We start from the raw sequence: 18,058 nt of genomic DNA on the forward strand, positions 1-18,058 counted from the left end.
TACGATAATCTCATTAAAACCCGTTTTTCAAGGTCTCAGTTATGCGAATTTGCCCTGTCACATTTCGAAAACTTGGCGGTAGGTCGATCTCGCTATAGTATAACACTACAAACTAAACTTTGTTATTGGGAGAAATAAGACAACATACTAACTTTGTCTAGATTAACAACTTTAGTCTCTGTTTTCATCGTCAATCATCGTAAACAAAACAAAACACAATCAGAAACATGTGCCCACCGGCCCGGGTGCTCGGCACGGGAAATCCCCGACCTCGTTCTAGTTCGTTATCGGCAACACAGCGGAAAAATAAAGTGTTCACATAAGAGGTGCTGGACGTAAAAAACATCAAGGATAACTTTGGTTCCTTTTGATATGAGTTTTGAGCCCGCAAAATCTTCGAAAACGGCAGAAATTTTCGGGATAAATACGCTCCAATATGGCGCTCGAGAGCTTGTTGTTTATCCTGGCCAATCACAGCGCTAGTTTCCCATGACGTCGCTAGCTTTCCCAGATCTCGCGAGAAGTCACCACGGGAGATTGCGGGATTTCGGCCGCCATTATGCACATTGCCGCCGATAGACGATGTTTTTCGTCATTTCTGAATGCAAATTTCTCGATCTATGGAAGGTTTTAGATGATTTATAAGTATACCACAACATAAAATACAATATATACAAATGTTATTTCTTTTTTGAAAGTCCAAGAACCGTTTCTGGAACTTTTTAAAAGTAGTAGTACCCGTTCGGTGCGGCATACCGGTACGCAGCAGAAATCAAAACATCCTTGTTGTTACGGCACTGAACTTTATCGGACGTTAGTTGTTTTGTTTTTTCTTGCGACAGTTAACCGTCAACTTGAATTTTCGCGGTTTTACAACTGAATTTAATTTTCGCGGTTTTACAATTAAAATTCATTTTCGCGGTTTTTTAATTAAATTTAATTTTCGCGGTTTTCGCGCCCCAAGGTGGACGGCCTCCCAGCTGAGGTCTGGCGGAAACACTGTTTGTATATAACAAAATGTACAATGGATTTTGTAACAGGCCTTTAAGTTATAATTAGTAGCTCAGTAGCTGTCACCAAAATTTATGAAGCTATCAGTTCAGTTCATCCATCTGGTGATGCTATGAAGTCCCTCCAGATAACCAGGGGTGCCTACTAGTAAGCATTTGCACAAATCCTATGAGATTCGTACGGGCCACCGCCGTTTCAGGTGACATTATATTATGCCATTCGCATAAGGTTTCTGCAAATCGCATAAGGTTCGTACGTTTTTGCATAGTGATTGGATTCGCGTGATTTTCATTAGGTTCATGCGTCTTCGCATAGTGACTCGTGCGTATCGCATAATGTACGTACGAATAGGGTTCGTGCAAATGCTCAGGCACCCCTGATAACTCTGTCGCACATGAGAAACAAGAGGTCCCTGTCTTGGAGACAGTGTTTCCGCCAGAGGGGCGTCCACCCGTCCATTGACGGTCTCATTTCGTTTTGGACGGCTTGAACGCAAACAGAGGCCGTCCTCATAAAAAAAATGCGACCCACGTTTTGCATAGAAATCTGTACAAAGTCGATAAATGTAAACCGCAGTTTTGTGTTTTGTATTGAAGCTAGACGCTTGGGGACGCCGTCCAAAGTCAGAAAGCCGCTTACTGTTTGTTTTGCTATTGTTATGATTGTTGACAATGTGTGTCGGCGGCCTTTCGCATACGTTTTTCAAGGTCTCAGTTATGCGAATTTTCCCTGCCACATTTCGAAAACTTGGCGGTAGGTCGATCTCGCTATTACACTACAAACTAATAGTTGTTATTGGGAGAAATAACTTAATAAGAAAACACACTAACTTTGTCTAGATATTAAAAACTTTAGTCTCTGTTTTCATCATCAATCATCGTAAACAAAACAAAACACGATGATCAGAATCGTGTGCCCACCGGGTGCTTGCACGGGAAATCCCCGACCTCTTTCAAGTTCGTTATCGGCAACACAGCGGAAAAATAAAGTGTTCACATAAGAGGTGATGGACGTAAAAAACATCAAGTATAACTTTGGTTCCTTTTTATATGAGTTTTGAGCCCGCAAAATCTCCGAAAACGGCAGAAATTCTCGGGATAAATACGCATCAAAAATGGCGGTCAGTAGCTGTTGTGTATCCTAGCCAATCACAGCGCTAGTTTCCCGTGACGTCACTAGCTTTCCCAGATCTCGCGAGAAGTCACCACGTGAGATTGCGGGATTTCGGCCGCCATTACGCTCACTGTCTCCGATAGACATGTTTTTCGTCATTTCTGAACGCAAATTTCTCGATCTATGGAAGGTTTTAGATGATTTATAAGTATACTACAACATAAAAGAGAATATATACAAATGCTATTTCTTTTTTGAAAGTCCAAGAACCGTTTCTAGAACTTTTTAAAAGTCGTAGTACCCGTTCGGTGCGGCATACCGGTACGCGGCACAGATTATAACACTTCGGCACTGAACTTAATCGGACGTTAGTTGTTTTGTTTTTTCTTGCGACAGCTAACCATTAACTTTTATTTTCGCGATTTTACAATTAAATTTAATTTTCGCGGTTTTACAATTAAATTTAATTGTTCGCGGTTTTGCAATTAAATTTAATTTTCGCGGTTTTCGCGCCGCAAGGTGGACGGCCTCCCAGCTGGGGTCTGGCGGAAACACTGCTTGGAGACCAACATCCTTCTCGATCAACCTCCTAAGGGTCAGGGATCGTCGGCTGCGTCTTCGCTCAAAAGCTATAAACGGGGTTCAATTTCTTTCACTAAAAGTTTAACTTTCAGCTCAGAAATTATTTTGACAATAAGTTTTTTCAGAAAATTGTCATGATTCCTTATCATTGAAGATGGAAAGTAAAGACTGAATATTCTAGAAAGCACCTGTCCACTCTTTGCAAAGGTTTTCATCCATACATACCATACCATTGATACACTGACCTTTTTTTTATTACAGATGACCCCTACCATGCCTACTACCAGCACAAGGTCACTGACATCAAGGAGGGCAAAGTTCAGGATTCCATGATCCCCAAGGTCACGAACTTGTCACAACTCCAGACTTCCAAGGTTAGTCTTCAAGTTCAAGATTTCATAACATAACCATCCTTTCTATTCCTATGAATTTCTGAATACTGTCATAGCCAAAGCTGTATATATAGGGCTGATATAAATTAAGGCTTTACCATGGTCAAAGGGGCCATATGTATTGTCATATATATTTTATATGTATCTTTAGAATATAAGATATCTGCTATCCTTCATAATTCCTTCAAGAGCAATCATTTTACCAATGTTTGCCTTTCCATCTTCCCTGTTCAAAGAGAAAGTTGCTTTACCTTGTTGTCCTTCATTTTGTTGTACTTTTTTTGGTCACACCTCAGGGAGGGAGCCAAAAGTACTTTTTGTGTTTCTAATGTTATTTTTTTTGTATCCAGCCCTCTCAGCCACAGGTGGTACAGGAAACGATCGTCCCTAAAGATCCGCCAGCGGAGTTCGAGTTCGTGGCCGACCCTCCCTCCATCTCCGCGTACGACCTGGACATCGTGAAGCTGACGGCGCAGTTTGTCGCTCGTAACGGCCGCCAGTTTCTGACTAACCTGATGAACAAAGAACAGAGGAACTACCAGTTCGACTTTCTCCGGCCACAGCACAGCCTGTTTAACTACTTCACCAAGCTGGTAGAACAGTACACCAAGGTAAATATGTGGGTACATTTGATGGGAAAATTGCAACTTGGATGGGTTTCAAACCAAGTTTGTATTTGTGGTAAAGCAGTCAGTCCTGTAGCTTGTAGCTAGCATTGTTTGAGTGTTGTGACCCCTGCCCTGTGACTTACATGTGTAGTTCTACTTGTACGCACCTATGCTGTGTTTCATCCAATGTAGGGGGTGCTTCTTCCTTGTGATCTTTCAAGAATTTTTTAATGTAGAAAAATGATTTGGCTTTAGCTTCGAATAATTCTGTAATAGAGGAAAAACTAAAAATAATTTTTTTTCCTCTGAGGATATATTTGCGTGGGGTTACAAATTTAAAAAATTTTTCCCGGGGAGGAAGACTGACCCTAATATGGTCATCTTTTCAGTACTTCACGCACAACCTATGTAGACGCAAAGTTGTACCTGACCCTTGCTGCATGGTGACAAAACTCTAGTGAGAAACCTATCAGTGTCTTTGTTATATTCACTCTCAAATAAGTCAATACAATGACATAGTTCAATCATGTATTGTAAGTGGTACATGTCAATGATGTAGCTTAAACTGTCACCTCTAGGTTCTCATCCCACCCAAGAACCTGATGTCCAAGCTGAAGAAGGAGGGAGACAACCCGAGGGAGATAATGAACCAGGTCAAGTACAGGGTGGAGTGGGAGAAGTTCCAGGAGCGAGAGAGGAAGAGAGAGGAGGATGAACGAGAGAGGGAGAGGGTCGCCTTCCTGCAGATCGACTGGCATGACTTTGTGGTGGTGGAGACAGTGGACTTCCAGCCACATGAAATAGGTACAACTGTGTTTCTAGATCAAGTAGAGATGAATAAAAGTGCTTGTACAGTCAAACCTGTCTATAGCAGCCACTCAAGGGACTGGAGAAATGTATCCACTATAGAGAAAATACTGATCAATTGACCACATGCAATAATGCACATTATTTCAGTACCCACTAATCTTTCTCACCAAGTAACATTGTCTCGATCGTCTCAAAACTCAACTGACCCTGCCAAAGTCAAATCTACTGACAATGATTGATATTGCAATACGCAGTGGTAAATTCTCCAAAATGACCCTGTCAGTAACTCCAAATCCTTGCATGTATGGCCGCAATAGGCAGTGTTTCTGTGTCTACGGGACCGGAAATCGTGTGGCCGCGCTCGCTTTGGGATTTGGAGAGGTGGCCACTATAGACGATTTCTTAATGCTTAGGTCAATGGGAAAAATCCAAGGGACCGAGAAAAAGTGACCGTAATGGCCAGTTGGTCGCTATGCAAAGGTGGCCGCTAATACAGGTTTGACTGTATCTCCACAACATAGTGTCTGAAGTAAGATTTTACACCATACATGTAGAGTCAAAGCTACCCAAGAAGACCACTCATTGCACCTATAATTTCTAGTCTGCATCATGTACGGACAGGTGGTTACTATAGAGAGTTTTCTTAAAACTTGTGTCCATGGACAAAAATTGAGTTTAGGGGACCACCAAAAAGAAATTACATTGGCCAGGTGCTCTTCATGTAGAGGTGTTTACTTGTATTGCTTTGACTGTATCGAAATAATGCATGTCAACTTCCAGCTTCACAAAATAAGACTCTCTGAGTCTATACGACGAAGCATTGTGTTTCATTCAGATACATGTATACTGTACAGAACACTTGTATTACAGTGCCACTGAAAATATCAACAAGAGTCTGTGTGTCACAAGAAAAATACTGTAAATGCAGAAATGTTCACGCTGGATTAATGTTCGCAGTTTTCGCGATGACCACTTCACCGCGAACTTGAAACCACCGCGAACATTTTTCTATTATGGTATTAGACTGCAGTCTATGGTGTTACCGCGAACTTAAAACCAGCGCAAAAAGTCCCTTTTCCTGCTACCGCGAAATTAAATCCCCACGAACTTAAATGCATTTACAGTAAGTAAAAGTTGATTAAAACATTTTCACGAATGTTTCCCCCCTCCCCTACAGCTAACCTGCCCCCACCCACGACCCCTGACCAGCTGGGTGCCCGTATGCTGATACAGGAGCGTATGGAGAAGGGACACACCGCAGAGCCGTCCGAGGTGGAGATGGAAGTAGAAGATATGGACGAGGCCTCCTCAGAAGACGGTGGGTTTTTTAAAGCTTCCTCCTGGGCAAACATGTCGTATTAAGGCTACCTCAGATGCTAAATGACCTGTTCAAAGGCTATGTGTTGAACGTGAAACGACACATGTGGCCAATTACTACTACACTTGACACAGTTGTAATCTCAGGGTAAGAGTAACTCTTCTTTGGGAGTGTTCTTTATTTTTGGAATCAATTAGCTTTATGTCAATGCAGTCTAAGATACTTAGTAATCAGCACTACTGTTTTTAAGACCGGTGCAATGGCCAAGTGGGTAGAGTGTTTGCCTTGCATTTGGTAGGTTGTAAGTTTGACCGCTGGCCAAGTCATACCAGAGATTTAAAAATGTGTTTGCCTTGCATTTGGTAGGTTGTAAGTTTGACCGCTGGCCAAGTCATACCAGAGATTTAAAAATGGTACATGCTCGTTCTCTGCTCGGCTCTCCGCATTTGGGAAAGAGGATGGAAGTTGAACACACACTTCTACCATTGGACTGCTGTAATGATTGCGCCGCTCCATCAGTCCATGCACCTGATCTGGCGTGGGAAGGACTTTAACTAACTGAACTGTTTTAAAAAAACATGTTAACAGAAATTGTCTCATTTTTTTCCACAGAAGATGAAGGTCCCCCATTGCCTGGTACAGCAGACACCACAGAACAGGATATGGATGAAGGGGTATGTACTATGTACTCACTTTGCTTTACTTAACCATATCAAACAGGTTTTGTTTGACAACAGAAACACCATGGACTACTGTAAACATTGAAATGTTTGCAGTGGTTAAATTTTTGCTGTGTCTTCTTGAAGTCTTAAACACTCCAGTGTGTGTTTTGCATTTCTACTGCAGTACAGAAATTTTTCAACTGTGAACTTCAAAGTCTGCAAAGACCTCCCAGGCCCCTGTATCGCAGTATTATGTTCTGTGAAATTAAATGAATTTACAGTACTTTTTCTTGGGTAGAGTGTTCCTTGTCAATGATTGTTTGATCATTGTAGTTTTCTGTTTTCTTTGCAGGACTCAGATGTGGACGAGGATGCCCCCACCCCCCCACCACAGCCACCCCCCGAGGAGGCGCTCCCCCAGCCCCCTCCCCTCCCTCCCCAGCCAGAGGAGGTACAGATCAGGAGAGACTACGATCCAAAAGGTAAAGTCTTTTTAGTGGAAGTACAAGTTCATCAATCAGTTAATCTTTCAGTCAAACAATCACTGAGTAAATCATAGGTAATATCCTCTCTCAAATTTCTATCACTTGCTATAGTACTGCCTTATGAGAAAAAATACATGAATTTAAGAGATACTTGATCCCCTCAGTTAATCGATGTATAATGGAAACATCAGTTTGTAGACCGGCTAATCAATAGTTATGCAGGTCAATTTTTCTGCTCTTGGCAATGAAACTATGAAAATGAAATGCATAATTTTCTTATTCAACAGTATATAGTGAAAAAGAACTTAATTGCACAACAATTGTACATGGTACAATGTAAGGCAACAGTAATAGATCAATTTGTACAATGACACTACATAGATATGTACATACTATTAGATATGTAGTGTGGACATGACATTAGTAGATTGAACATTCGTGTGTTTGTCTTTGGCAAGGGTGTACTAGATTTACATGTGATCATATTCATTAATTTTTGTCTCTCTGCATTATATGCAGGGCATGTCATCAGAAAATGATATGTCTTCCACTATCTTGACATGAAGGACATTGCCTCTGTTTGGCTGGTATATTACGATACCGACCTTTTTCTATTTCCAAGCAGTGTGAACTGATTCTTAATTTGGTTATGTTGACAATAAAAGCTTTTATCCTGTATGTTTCCCCAGCCGCTCGTATCCAGCCCCCCACCATCCAGGACACGACAGCGCGGGTGGTGTCCCCCATCACGGGGGAGAGGATCCCTGTAGACAAGCTGTAGGAATGACGTGAAACTGACTATAATATCTTGTACGTTTCCCCAGCCGCTCGTATCCAGCCCCCCACCATCCAGGACACGACAGCGCGGGTGGTGTCCCCCATCACAGGGGAGAGGATCCCTGTAGACAAGCTGTAGGAATGACGTGAAACTGACTATAATATCTTGTACGTTTCCCCAGCCGCTCGTATCCAGCCCCCCACCATCCAGGACACGACAGCGCGGGTGGTGTCCCCCATCACGGGGGAGAGGATCCCTGTAGACAAGCTGCAGGAGTGACATGAAACTGACTATAATATCTTGTATTTTTCCCCAGCTGCCCGTATCCAGCCCCCCACCATCCAGGACACAACAGCGTGGGTGGTGTCCCCCATCACGGGGGAGAGGATCCCGGTAGACAAGCTGCAGGAGCACATGCGCATCAGCCTGCTGGACCCCCGCTGGGTGGAGGAGAAACAGAGCTCTCTCAAGGAGAAACAGTCGCAGGAGGAAGTCTTCGCTCCAGGTCAGCTTCCAATTCTCTTACTTTTTAACAAACCAGCAGTCTGTTAGCAGGGTTGGACAAGTCAACTAAACCTATCGTCCAGGGCAAGTAAAAGTGCTGATCGGGTAAGACCTACCACACTTGCCCAATCTGGCAATATGGTAGCCCAATCCGGTAATATGGTAGCACCGGCTTAGAGGCAAGAGAAGCCGTTCGTTCAACGGTTTAGTTTGCATGGATGCATGGATGGATGCATGGATCGGTCAATTCAACCAAACTCTTCTTATAGCCCTTCTATACGCACGATTACGCAATGGAGTTCGCATGGCCGAGCGGTCTACTCGCTGGGTGGATTTGCTTTTGCAGCTGTGGATCGTGGGTTCGAAACCCCACTTGTAACAATTTTTTTTGTTAGACAAATCTCATGTAATGTTTTTTTAATAGAAGACAGACCAATTCAGTAATTCGATGTTTAGAAACTCTTTTTTCATTTGATTTTGTTTAACATCCAGGCTTTTTCCAAAATACGCACCAGCCAGCTTTTTTCAGAAGCTTTCTTGTTTATATACTTCTTACTTTTTACAGACATGTTGTGAAGCATTGGTGAACATAGAAAAATAAAGGCAATAATAAGAATTCCATTACTGGAAGTGAATATGCATAATAAAAAGGAAAAATTTGAAATTTTGGGCAAGTGGAAAATTGGTTTGGACAAGTTAATGTTTTATATGCTTGCCCGATAGGACAAGTGAATTTAAGAAAACCCTGTATTAGTTTGTGAAGAATTCAAGGAGGTTGACAATAGCATTTTGTGTGGAATGATTGTGGGATTTTCAGACTTCAGCCTGTACTTTGTTTTACAGGTTAACCGTTTATCTCCTCTGATTTTGTCTGTTGTCTGCCATATGTCCTCAAAATGGCCCTCATGATGAATTGTTCTCTCTTTTTTTTTCTTCCCAATTCTTTTGTTTGGATTCATTTGTGTTCTTTTAGACATTAAGAAGCATAGCTTGAGAAAAATACATGAAAATAGTGCACAATATTGAGGCAAAAGACGTAGACTGCCTGCATTACCCAAAGCTAACATCAAGTACAAGTACAGGTACAGGTACTGGTACAGAGGTTATGGTATGGATCCAGTCCTGTCACAAAATAAGCATATACTTGGTGTAGATTAATGCAGCACCGTTACTTTAATGTCCAGTATTTTGGACATATCGAATAGATTTTTACCAGTTTGCTGCCCATCTGCATTGTGGTTTTCCATGCTAAGACAGTACCTTCACCTGTTTGAAAGTTTACACCACATTTTTATCCCCAGGATCTGCCATCGACAGCAGCCTGAAGATGCTGGCTGAGCGCCGTACCGATATCTTCGGTGCCGGCGACGAGGAGACGCGCATCGGTCGCAAGCTCGGAGAGGAGGAGAAGAAGACGACAAAGGTGACGTGGGATGGACACACCGCCAGTATGGAGGCCACGACAAGGGCCGCGCAGAAGAACATCACACTACAGGAGCAGATTGAGGCTATCCACAAGGCTAAGGGTCTCACAGCTGATGAAGAGAAGGAAAAGATTGGTCCCGCCATCCCCGCCCAGACAACAGTAGAGCCAACCCCCACTACGAGCACCATGCCCACCAAACCCCCCGTCCCCCTCCCCACTCCCCAGTCAACCACTATTGTCCACACCCCTATGGCGATACCTGTTCCAGCCCCACCCAAACCCCCCATGCCGCCACAGATGTTACAGCAGCTGCGCCCCCATGTGAACCTCATCCCCCGACCCCCCATGCCACCCCAACCCCCCATGCTCATCGCCCGACCCCCTATGGTCCCACCCCCTATGGCTCAGATGGCGAGGGCGGCAGGGTTTGCCTTCCCCCCTGGCACCATGCCCACACAGCCGCCCCGCCCGCCCATGTCCATGCCACAGTTTGTCCCCGCCCCTCCCCCCGTCCCCGCACCCCCTCGCCCCATCATCCAAGAGCGCCCCCCTGCCACAGAAGAACCGGCAACTAAGAAACAGAAGACAGAGGACTCCCTGGTCTCAGAGGAGGAGTTCCTGAAGAGAAACAAGGGGCCGGTCACCTTCAAGATCATCGTGCCCAAGATGGACGACAAGAGCGAGTGGAACCTGAATGGACAGACTCTGACCTTCACCCTGCCTGTTACAGACACTGTGAGTCTTCTGGAAGTTCTTTTTTTTTCTATTGCAAGTAAATTCAACTGGTATTAGGACAACTAGCACTACATTTGTTAAACTAATGGTGTTATCTTTTTACTTTGGAACAATTTATAGGAAATTTACTTATTATCGTTTTGACAACATTTTCTGGATACAAACTGTAGATGTCTTTAGACAGCTTGGCACAAACCTGAACTTTAAATATCTCATTATCTCAGGTGTCTGTTATCAAGGCTAAGATCCATGAGGCTTTGGCAATGCCTGCTGGGAAACAGAAGCTGCAGTATGAGGTAAGATTTTCTCTCTTCCTAACTTCATTCGTGAAAAGCAAAAAGTGTAATGCAAAGGTTTACTATAGATGGATATACTTTGCATGGGGCATCGTGGTAAAACATGTTTCCAAACAGCCGAAAAAGCGTTTGTTCAAAACGAAAACTAATTAAAAAAGACACAAAATATTAAACTTAACAAATGATTTGACTAACATTTCTACTTAACCCTATCATTTGTTTTTATTTCTCTTTACCTTAGAAGAGAGGAAGGTGATGACAATAATGCATTTGTTGATGTGTTTTTATGTTCTTTTCTTTTACATAGGGAATCTTCATCAAAGATTCCAATACGCTGGCTTTCTACAACATGACTCATGGAGCAACTATCCAACTGGCACTGAAGGAGAGAGGAGGAAGGAAGAAGTAGAGCAAAAGCAAAACTTCAAAAGACTTGGTGAAAAGGAAAATGTTTAATGTCACAGTCCATACTGGAAATTCAACTTCAAGTGTATCCTACCCTCTTTGTACAGTGAGGGGTCCATCCAAATGTGTCTTTGATAAGTCTAAGACTGATGGTTGAATACTGCACCTTTTAGGTAATATTTGCAAGACCTTTTCTCCAATTTCTTGCAAAAGTATTCTACAGGATTTCTATACACCAAGGAGCTTTTACTGATAAAAGCTCCTTGTATACACCAAGCATTTTGTTTCATATCGTAAGCACTCTACCTAACTTGTAAGAAGGTATACTTTTGTTTCTGCAAATGTACTGACAAAAAAAGTGCATTGTAAAATATGGATGTTTACTTGACTGATACATATAGTACTTAAGATGTTGTTTATTTCTAAGGAAATTGCATATTCAAAGGTTTGGCTATTCATATCTTAAAACGTAATGAGAACCTCATGAGTATGATAGTCACAGTTTTAATCTGCATCCATAATCATTGATTGTGTAAAGAACTAAGTGGAAGGAATAAATGTGTCGACATGTGCTGGTTTTTGAAGTTTGAACACGGCCTTATTACTTCCAATAATAGTTATGAATCTGTGTGAGTGTGTCTGGTATATTACCCGAATATTTCATGGTGTAAATGTTTCTCCCCCTCGATTAACTTAGGCATGAGAAAAGTGTATCCGTGCATGTTTTGTTGCACCCGTAGTTGGTTTATAGGGCATGATCCTTCCCTAAATGTGTAAAAGAATACTGGAGAACTACCAACAACACGTCAACAAAGTAGAGGAAAGTATTTAGCAGGATATAACTCGTTACATTCAGTATATGCTGTCGCTGCTACATTTTCATTAGTTATACTTATAGTCTTTTTTTACTCAGCAACATTTTTGGAGGATCTCTTAGGGATGTGGATGCCTACGGGCTTTCAGAACCATCTGCATACTTTGTAATTGTTGCATGTAGTCCATCGCTCTCTTTTCATCACCCATTTCTGTCCATAGTAATCGTAAGTTGTTCAGTGTACCAGCAATGCTAGGGTGTGCCGTTGTCTCTCCATATATAGCTTTACGCATCGTTAACGACTGTTCAAAGTAACTTCTTGCTTTCTTCAGATCTCCGCATTTAACCCAAGATGTACCAAGGTTGTTGAGTGACGCAGCAATGTCCGGATGTGCCGTGTTGTCTCCATGGATAGTTTTCATCGTCGTTATTGACTGTTCGTAGTAGCTGATCGCTTTCTTGTGATCACCAAGTTTACTCCAACAACAACCCAAGTTCTGAAGTAACGCAGCAATGTCAATGTCTGGATGTGCTGTGTTGTCTCCATAGACAATTTTCATCATCGTAAGTGCCTGTTCGTAGTAGCTGATTGCTTTCTTATTCTGAACACCAAGTTTATGCCAAGCTGATCCCAGGTTGTTCAACGATGCGGCAGTGTCCGGATGTGCCGGGTTGTCTCCATAGATAGTCTTTTCCATCGATAGTGACTGTTCATAGTAGCTGATTGCCTTCTTATGATCACCAAGATTACCCCAAGACACTCCAAGGTTTCTTAGTGACCTAGCAATGTCCGGATGTGCCGTGTTGTGTCCATAGACAGTCTTTTCCATCGATAGTGCAAGTTCTTTGTAGCTGATTGCTTTCCTATGATCGCAGAGTTCACCCCAAGACGATCCCAGGTTGTTTAGTGACGCAACAATGTCCGGATGTGCCGTGTTGTCTCCATGGATAGTTTTCATCATCGATAGTGACTGTTCACAGTAGCTGATTGCTTTTTTGTGATCCCGGAGTCTACTCCAATATGACCCCAGGTTGTGAAGTGACTTGGCAATATTCAGATGTGCCGTGTTGTCTCCATGGATAGTTCTCTGCATCGATAGTGACTGTTCTCCGTATTTGATTGCTTTCCTTTGATCGCCTAGTTTATTCCAAGCTGATCCCAGGTTGGTAAGTAACGCGGCAATTTCCGGATGTGCCGTGTTTTCTCCATAGACAGTTTGCATCATCGCTAGTGACTGCTTGTAGTACATAATTGCTTTCTTGTGGTCACCGAGTTTACTGCAAGACAATCCAAGGTTGACAAGTGACGAAGCAATTTCAGGATGTACTATGTCGACTCCATAGATAGTTTTCGTCATGGATATTGATTGTTCGTAGTAGGTGATTGCTTTCTTGTCATCACCGAGGTTACCCCAGGAACTTCCGAGGTTGCTCAGTGACTTAGCAATGTCAGGATGTGCCGTGTTGTTTCCATAGATAGTTTTCTGCATCGTTAGTGACTGTTCGTAATACCTGATTGCTCTCTTTTCATTGCCGAGATTACTCCAAGATATTCCCAGGTTGCCAAATGACCCGGCAATGTCCGGATGTGCCATGTTGTCTCCATACATAGTCTTCTGCATCGTTAGACCCTGTTCGAAGTACCTGATTGCTGTCTTCTGATCGCCGAGTATATGGTAACATATTCCTAGGTTGTCAAGTGACGCAGCAATGTCAGGATGTGCGGTGTTGTCTCCATAGATAGTTTTCGCCATCGTAAGAGACTGTTCGTAGCAGCTGATTGCTTTCTTCTGATCACCGAGTTGACTCCAAGATGATCCCAGGTTGTTTAGTGACGCGGCAATGTCCGGATGTGTTGTGTTGTCTCCATAGATGCTTTTGCGTATACTAAGTGACTCTTCCAAAAGTCTAATTCCTTTGGTAATATTGCCAAAGGAGACCCAGGAGGTTCCCAATATCCTCAGTATTTCCGAACGTTTGGTGTTATCGCTACCGGCATCTGTTAATGCTGCTTCCAAATGGCGTATAGACTGATCAAGCAGAAACAGGTTTTTTGCTATTCGACCCCTATATTCATGGGAAGTATCGAGGATTGTCCAATTTGGTTGGAGTTCCAAATTGTTCTCAATCATGTCTACTATACATTTTTTCAAAGGGATCGCTCTGCAGTAGTATCGAAACAGAACATTTGTGTCTGGAATGTGGAATACCGACCTCAGCGTAGTGTCAGGTACGCTTTGCATCTGTTGCTGAAATTTCATTTCGACAAGAGGGGACATGTTGTCTCTTTGTCCCCCGTTGGCCAAGTATGTTCTCAACCGGAGCTCTGCCGAGATGCTGGTCAGTACCGTAAGGTGGGTGGCATTCTCGTCATTGAACGTTTCTGTTTCTGTTAATTCATTTACAACATCCCACGTGCTAGCAAGGCTGATTTGACAGCATAGAGCTAAGACTTCGATGGCTATGTCTGGAAAACGATAGATGTCTTTTTTGACATCTAACAATTGTCCGGTAGGCTCAAAGGTGGAAAACTGCTCCATGTTGTCCCGCAAGATTAGAGCAGCAGACAGACGGGATTGCACACGTGAAAGTAGAGCATTTGTTTGGATTTCTTTTAGTTTTCCCATGTACTCGGTCACAAGGGTTCCATTCCCCACTAAGAAAACCACCCGCCTGAGGATGTCTGACAGGTGGTACCCTTCTGCTAGGGAAACTTCTAAACGCTGAAACTTTGCCATTTCGATAGGGGTTTGGATAAGACTAACGGGAGGTTTGGTTTTCGTCTGGTCTCTTCCAAATGGTGTCTTACATGCCCAAGGCATGAAGCCGTCAAAGGCAAATCCACGCGGTGTGACAGAGTCAAAGAACCAGTCTTTCTCTGGGTCCTTGGATTTAAAATCGTTGAGTGACGGGATGGCCATGGCTGGGAGGATGGTCTCTCCGAGGTTGATGACTTTCAGGTGCAGGTAGTGTGTGAGGTTGATGAAGTAACTCCTTGTGTCGTCATTGTCTTTCCCGTCCTCAATCAGAATGGCGAACTCCAGGTCAGAGTAGGGCGTGACCAGTTCTGTTGCCTGTGAGCCTAATCCGATGAAAGCATACTTACACGGAGGAGGACCGAGTATGGCTATGCATTCGTTAACAAGGTCTTGGATAAAAGTCCGTCTATCCTGGGCGATGTTCTTGCATAAAACCTTGACTGCTTCAGCTCGCTCAGCCTCGACTGTTATCATGTCTGGGCTATCTTCCTCGTATTGGTACGGGTTGTGTTGTTGATCAATGGCGTCAATTTGTGACTTAGCGCGCATGCGCATCTCTTGTAGTCGCTTCTGATGACGTCTGGACGAATCAGGGGAGCCTATCTTGGTGTCTATATTAGCAGTTTGCTGGAGAAACCATTGCTCTGTGTCTTGAAGCCGTTTTATCAACTCGGCAGTATTTGTGTCCAGTTCAGAGTCTGTTCTTGCCAATGCTGCGTTATACAATGATGCTGCCTGTGTGAAGTTCCTACCTTCTCTTGTTCTCTTGCCTCGCTGGACGTAGACGTCACCCAGTCTGCACAGGCATTCGGCCTCTTTACATAGATCGGGTTTGTTACAATCTGTATGTAAATAGAATATCTATTAGTCTATTAAGTGATCAGCCAGACGGTTTTTCAATGATTACATATGTATATAAATCAATCCAGTATTAAAACATACTAAGTACGGAAATGTCGAATGTGGAATTTCTTTATTCTTTCAATATTTCTGGTAGCAGTTTGTAGAGATAGCTTTTGACATGATGAATAAAGGCATCCTAAAATCAAACTGCTTACATAGGAATTGTCTAATTTTGAAAACCATTACGTTTTCATTGACATAATCAAATGAGATAAAACGATGTACCGTGAATCAGTCTCAGAGCGGACGCAAAGTCCTGTTCCGCCACGTCAAGCTTCCCATCAGCCAGTGCGCGGTCCCCTGTAGTCAGGTGCTCCTCGTAGGACCTAAAGTGAGGGTGTTACAGGTCTATATAACACCATTTGGCCATGGGTTATACCACAGTACTGCGTCATGGATACTATTGATACATAACAATACACTTCAAGGGTCATCTTAATCACAATCAAAGTACAACGGTGGTTATCCAGGCCAAAGTCAATTGAATTGTATTCATGTTAAAAAGAGGAAAGTTTAGGAAATTGAAATTTGGAATATATCATGGAAATAAAAATGAGAATCTAACAAAGAAATCGGTGTCTTACGATGGAACTATACTATGACCGTAGAAATAGCAAATTATGCCAACATTTATTTGTCTTCAAGTATTGTAATGGTCAGTCAAGAAATTTTGCATCTATTTCTTTGTGTCTAGCAGCCATGTTGACCCACCACCGTCTCTCAGTAATAGGGCAATTACCACTCATGTGCTTACCTACTAGTAGACTGTTGACTGTTTGTGTCACCGATGACACCCGTGTCGGGTGACGTCATTGGAAATTCCCGTTGCACGTGACCCAGTTGCTGTGCTCTGTGTTTTTGATTCTTCAATAGTAACATACAGAAGGACAAAATCAGTTATCTTAGCGTCAAAATTTGTCTTTGACAGTAAATAACAATCGACAAAAAAGGACGGGCTGCCTTAACCTTTCCGATCTTCTTCGTTTCTTGTCTGATTCTTGCCGTGCAAATAAGCGGCTGTGAACTTGACACCCATCCCCATACATTAAGCCCTTTCACACAGTGTGTTTATATTAGCTACGGTGTTTACTGTAAGCATCAAAACACAACAAAGGAAAACGTACCTCCTGAATTCTGATTCTTGCCGTGTACTTTAAGCGATGAATTAGTGCCACTTTGCCTTGAAACTCCTCACACCGTGCCAGTGCAGTGTTGTACAGAGCAGTGGCCTTGGTCAAATTTGTGCTGTCTTTAGTTCTTCTTCCTCTTTTCAGGTACACGTCGCCGAGACTCTTCAAAGCTTCCATCTCTAACATAGTGTCACCGTTTATGATACCATCTGCCACTAATTTGGTATATTCAATCAGTAACAAAGTCTCCTTGTTTCCAACAACAGTCAACTTGCGTTCCAGGTGCAGTAACTTCTCTGCTATGGCGAGCGAAGACAGTTTCTTATCGTCAGTAAGGGGTTCGTAACTACTTTGAGCTGTTGATCGCTTCCCTAACCTTAATTTCTCTGCATAGTGGTAACGATATACAAGACTTTCTCCCACTTCTGCGTCCTCGCACCGTATCAGTGCGGTCCTATACAGCATCATGGCTCTGTCAAACTTCTCTGGGTTCTTGTCGAGTCTTCCCTTTTCCAAGTTCACGTCTCCCAAGCTTTTGAGCACCTCCACTTCCACACACCTGTCCATGTTCGCCCATGTTTGTCCATGTCCATGGCGTCCAACAGGGCACAGAGGTACTCTGTCTCCGTACTCACCAGTCCTAGTCCCTTACTCTTGGCGTCCACAAGTTTTTTGCAGATTTGCAACATTTTTTTCACTGGAAAAAATACAAAAACGACGAAGGCCTCAGACATTAAGATCAAACAGTAGACGGAACTCGACACTTACACAGTGCAGACAAGCCACAGATCGCTGCCAAGTAACGGCGTACGCACCCATTCTGTCGTGGCCGGGGGTAGTGCACGGCAAAACAATAAAAGGGTTTCGAGTGTCCAGGTTCGAATTCACGTTGTTCACGGTCTGCTGCTAAAGTACACTAAATAACAATGCAGACTTACGAAATCAGAAATACGTTCTTTCAAGTAGTTTGTTTGGCGTGAAATTGATGAAAGATGGTTCCGCGTTAAAAGTGACGAACTGTTTTGCCTTTTGACCTTTCCATGTTTCACGGTGCCGAGTTTACCAAGGTCACTCAGTTGCAGCTACATAAATTGTGGGCAAATAGTGTCTTTTTACCTTCCCATCATGCAATGCGTGCATATCATTAATATCACTAGCCAAGGAATTGTGCCATGTAATATCATTGTGCCCAAACTTCACCAAACAGCAGTGTTTTTCTGAAAATACTATTGATTGATGATATTATGCTACTTGTGCATCAGAAAAACACAAATGCACCAAAAAGCACCCATGGGAAAGTAAATAAAATGATATTTGTCATCAATTA

General features: G+C 42.9%; 1 protein-coding gene across 2 annotated transcripts in view; it reads left to right on the forward strand.

Moving 5' to 3' along the window:
- The window catches only part of LOC118425563 (splicing factor 3A subunit 1-like), a 37,769-nt gene that overhangs the window by 15,465 nt on the left and 4,246 nt on the right, over window positions 1-18,058 (forward strand). Inside the window, exons 3-12 of one of the 2 annotated variants that reach the window (XM_035834493.1) lie at window positions 2,968-3,080; window positions 3,449-3,709; window positions 4,285-4,510; window positions 5,694-5,834; window positions 6,447-6,508; window positions 6,849-6,978; window positions 8,076-8,264; window positions 9,565-10,424; window positions 10,649-10,720; window positions 11,028-11,709. In XM_035834493.1, the coding sequence (XP_035690386.1) occupies window positions 2,968-3,080; window positions 3,449-3,709; window positions 4,285-4,510; window positions 5,694-5,834; window positions 6,447-6,508; window positions 6,849-6,978; window positions 8,076-8,264; window positions 9,565-10,424; window positions 10,649-10,720; window positions 11,028-11,129 (2,156 nt within the window). In that variant the 3' untranslated portion in view covers window positions 11,130-11,709. Of the gene's footprint in view, window positions 1-2,967; window positions 3,081-3,448; window positions 3,710-4,284; window positions 4,511-5,693; window positions 5,835-6,446; window positions 6,509-6,848; window positions 6,979-8,075; window positions 8,265-9,564; window positions 10,425-10,648; window positions 10,721-11,027; window positions 11,710-18,058 lie in introns of those variants that run through there. The other variant, XM_035834492.1, reaches the window with a different exon arrangement.

The sequence above is a fragment of the Branchiostoma floridae genome, chromosome 11 (genome assembly GCF_000003815.2).
Source record: "Branchiostoma floridae strain S238N-H82 chromosome 11, Bfl_VNyyK, whole genome shotgun sequence".
In the NCBI taxonomy this organism is placed as follows: domain Eukaryota; kingdom Metazoa; phylum Chordata; class Leptocardii; order Amphioxiformes; family Branchiostomatidae; genus Branchiostoma; species Branchiostoma floridae.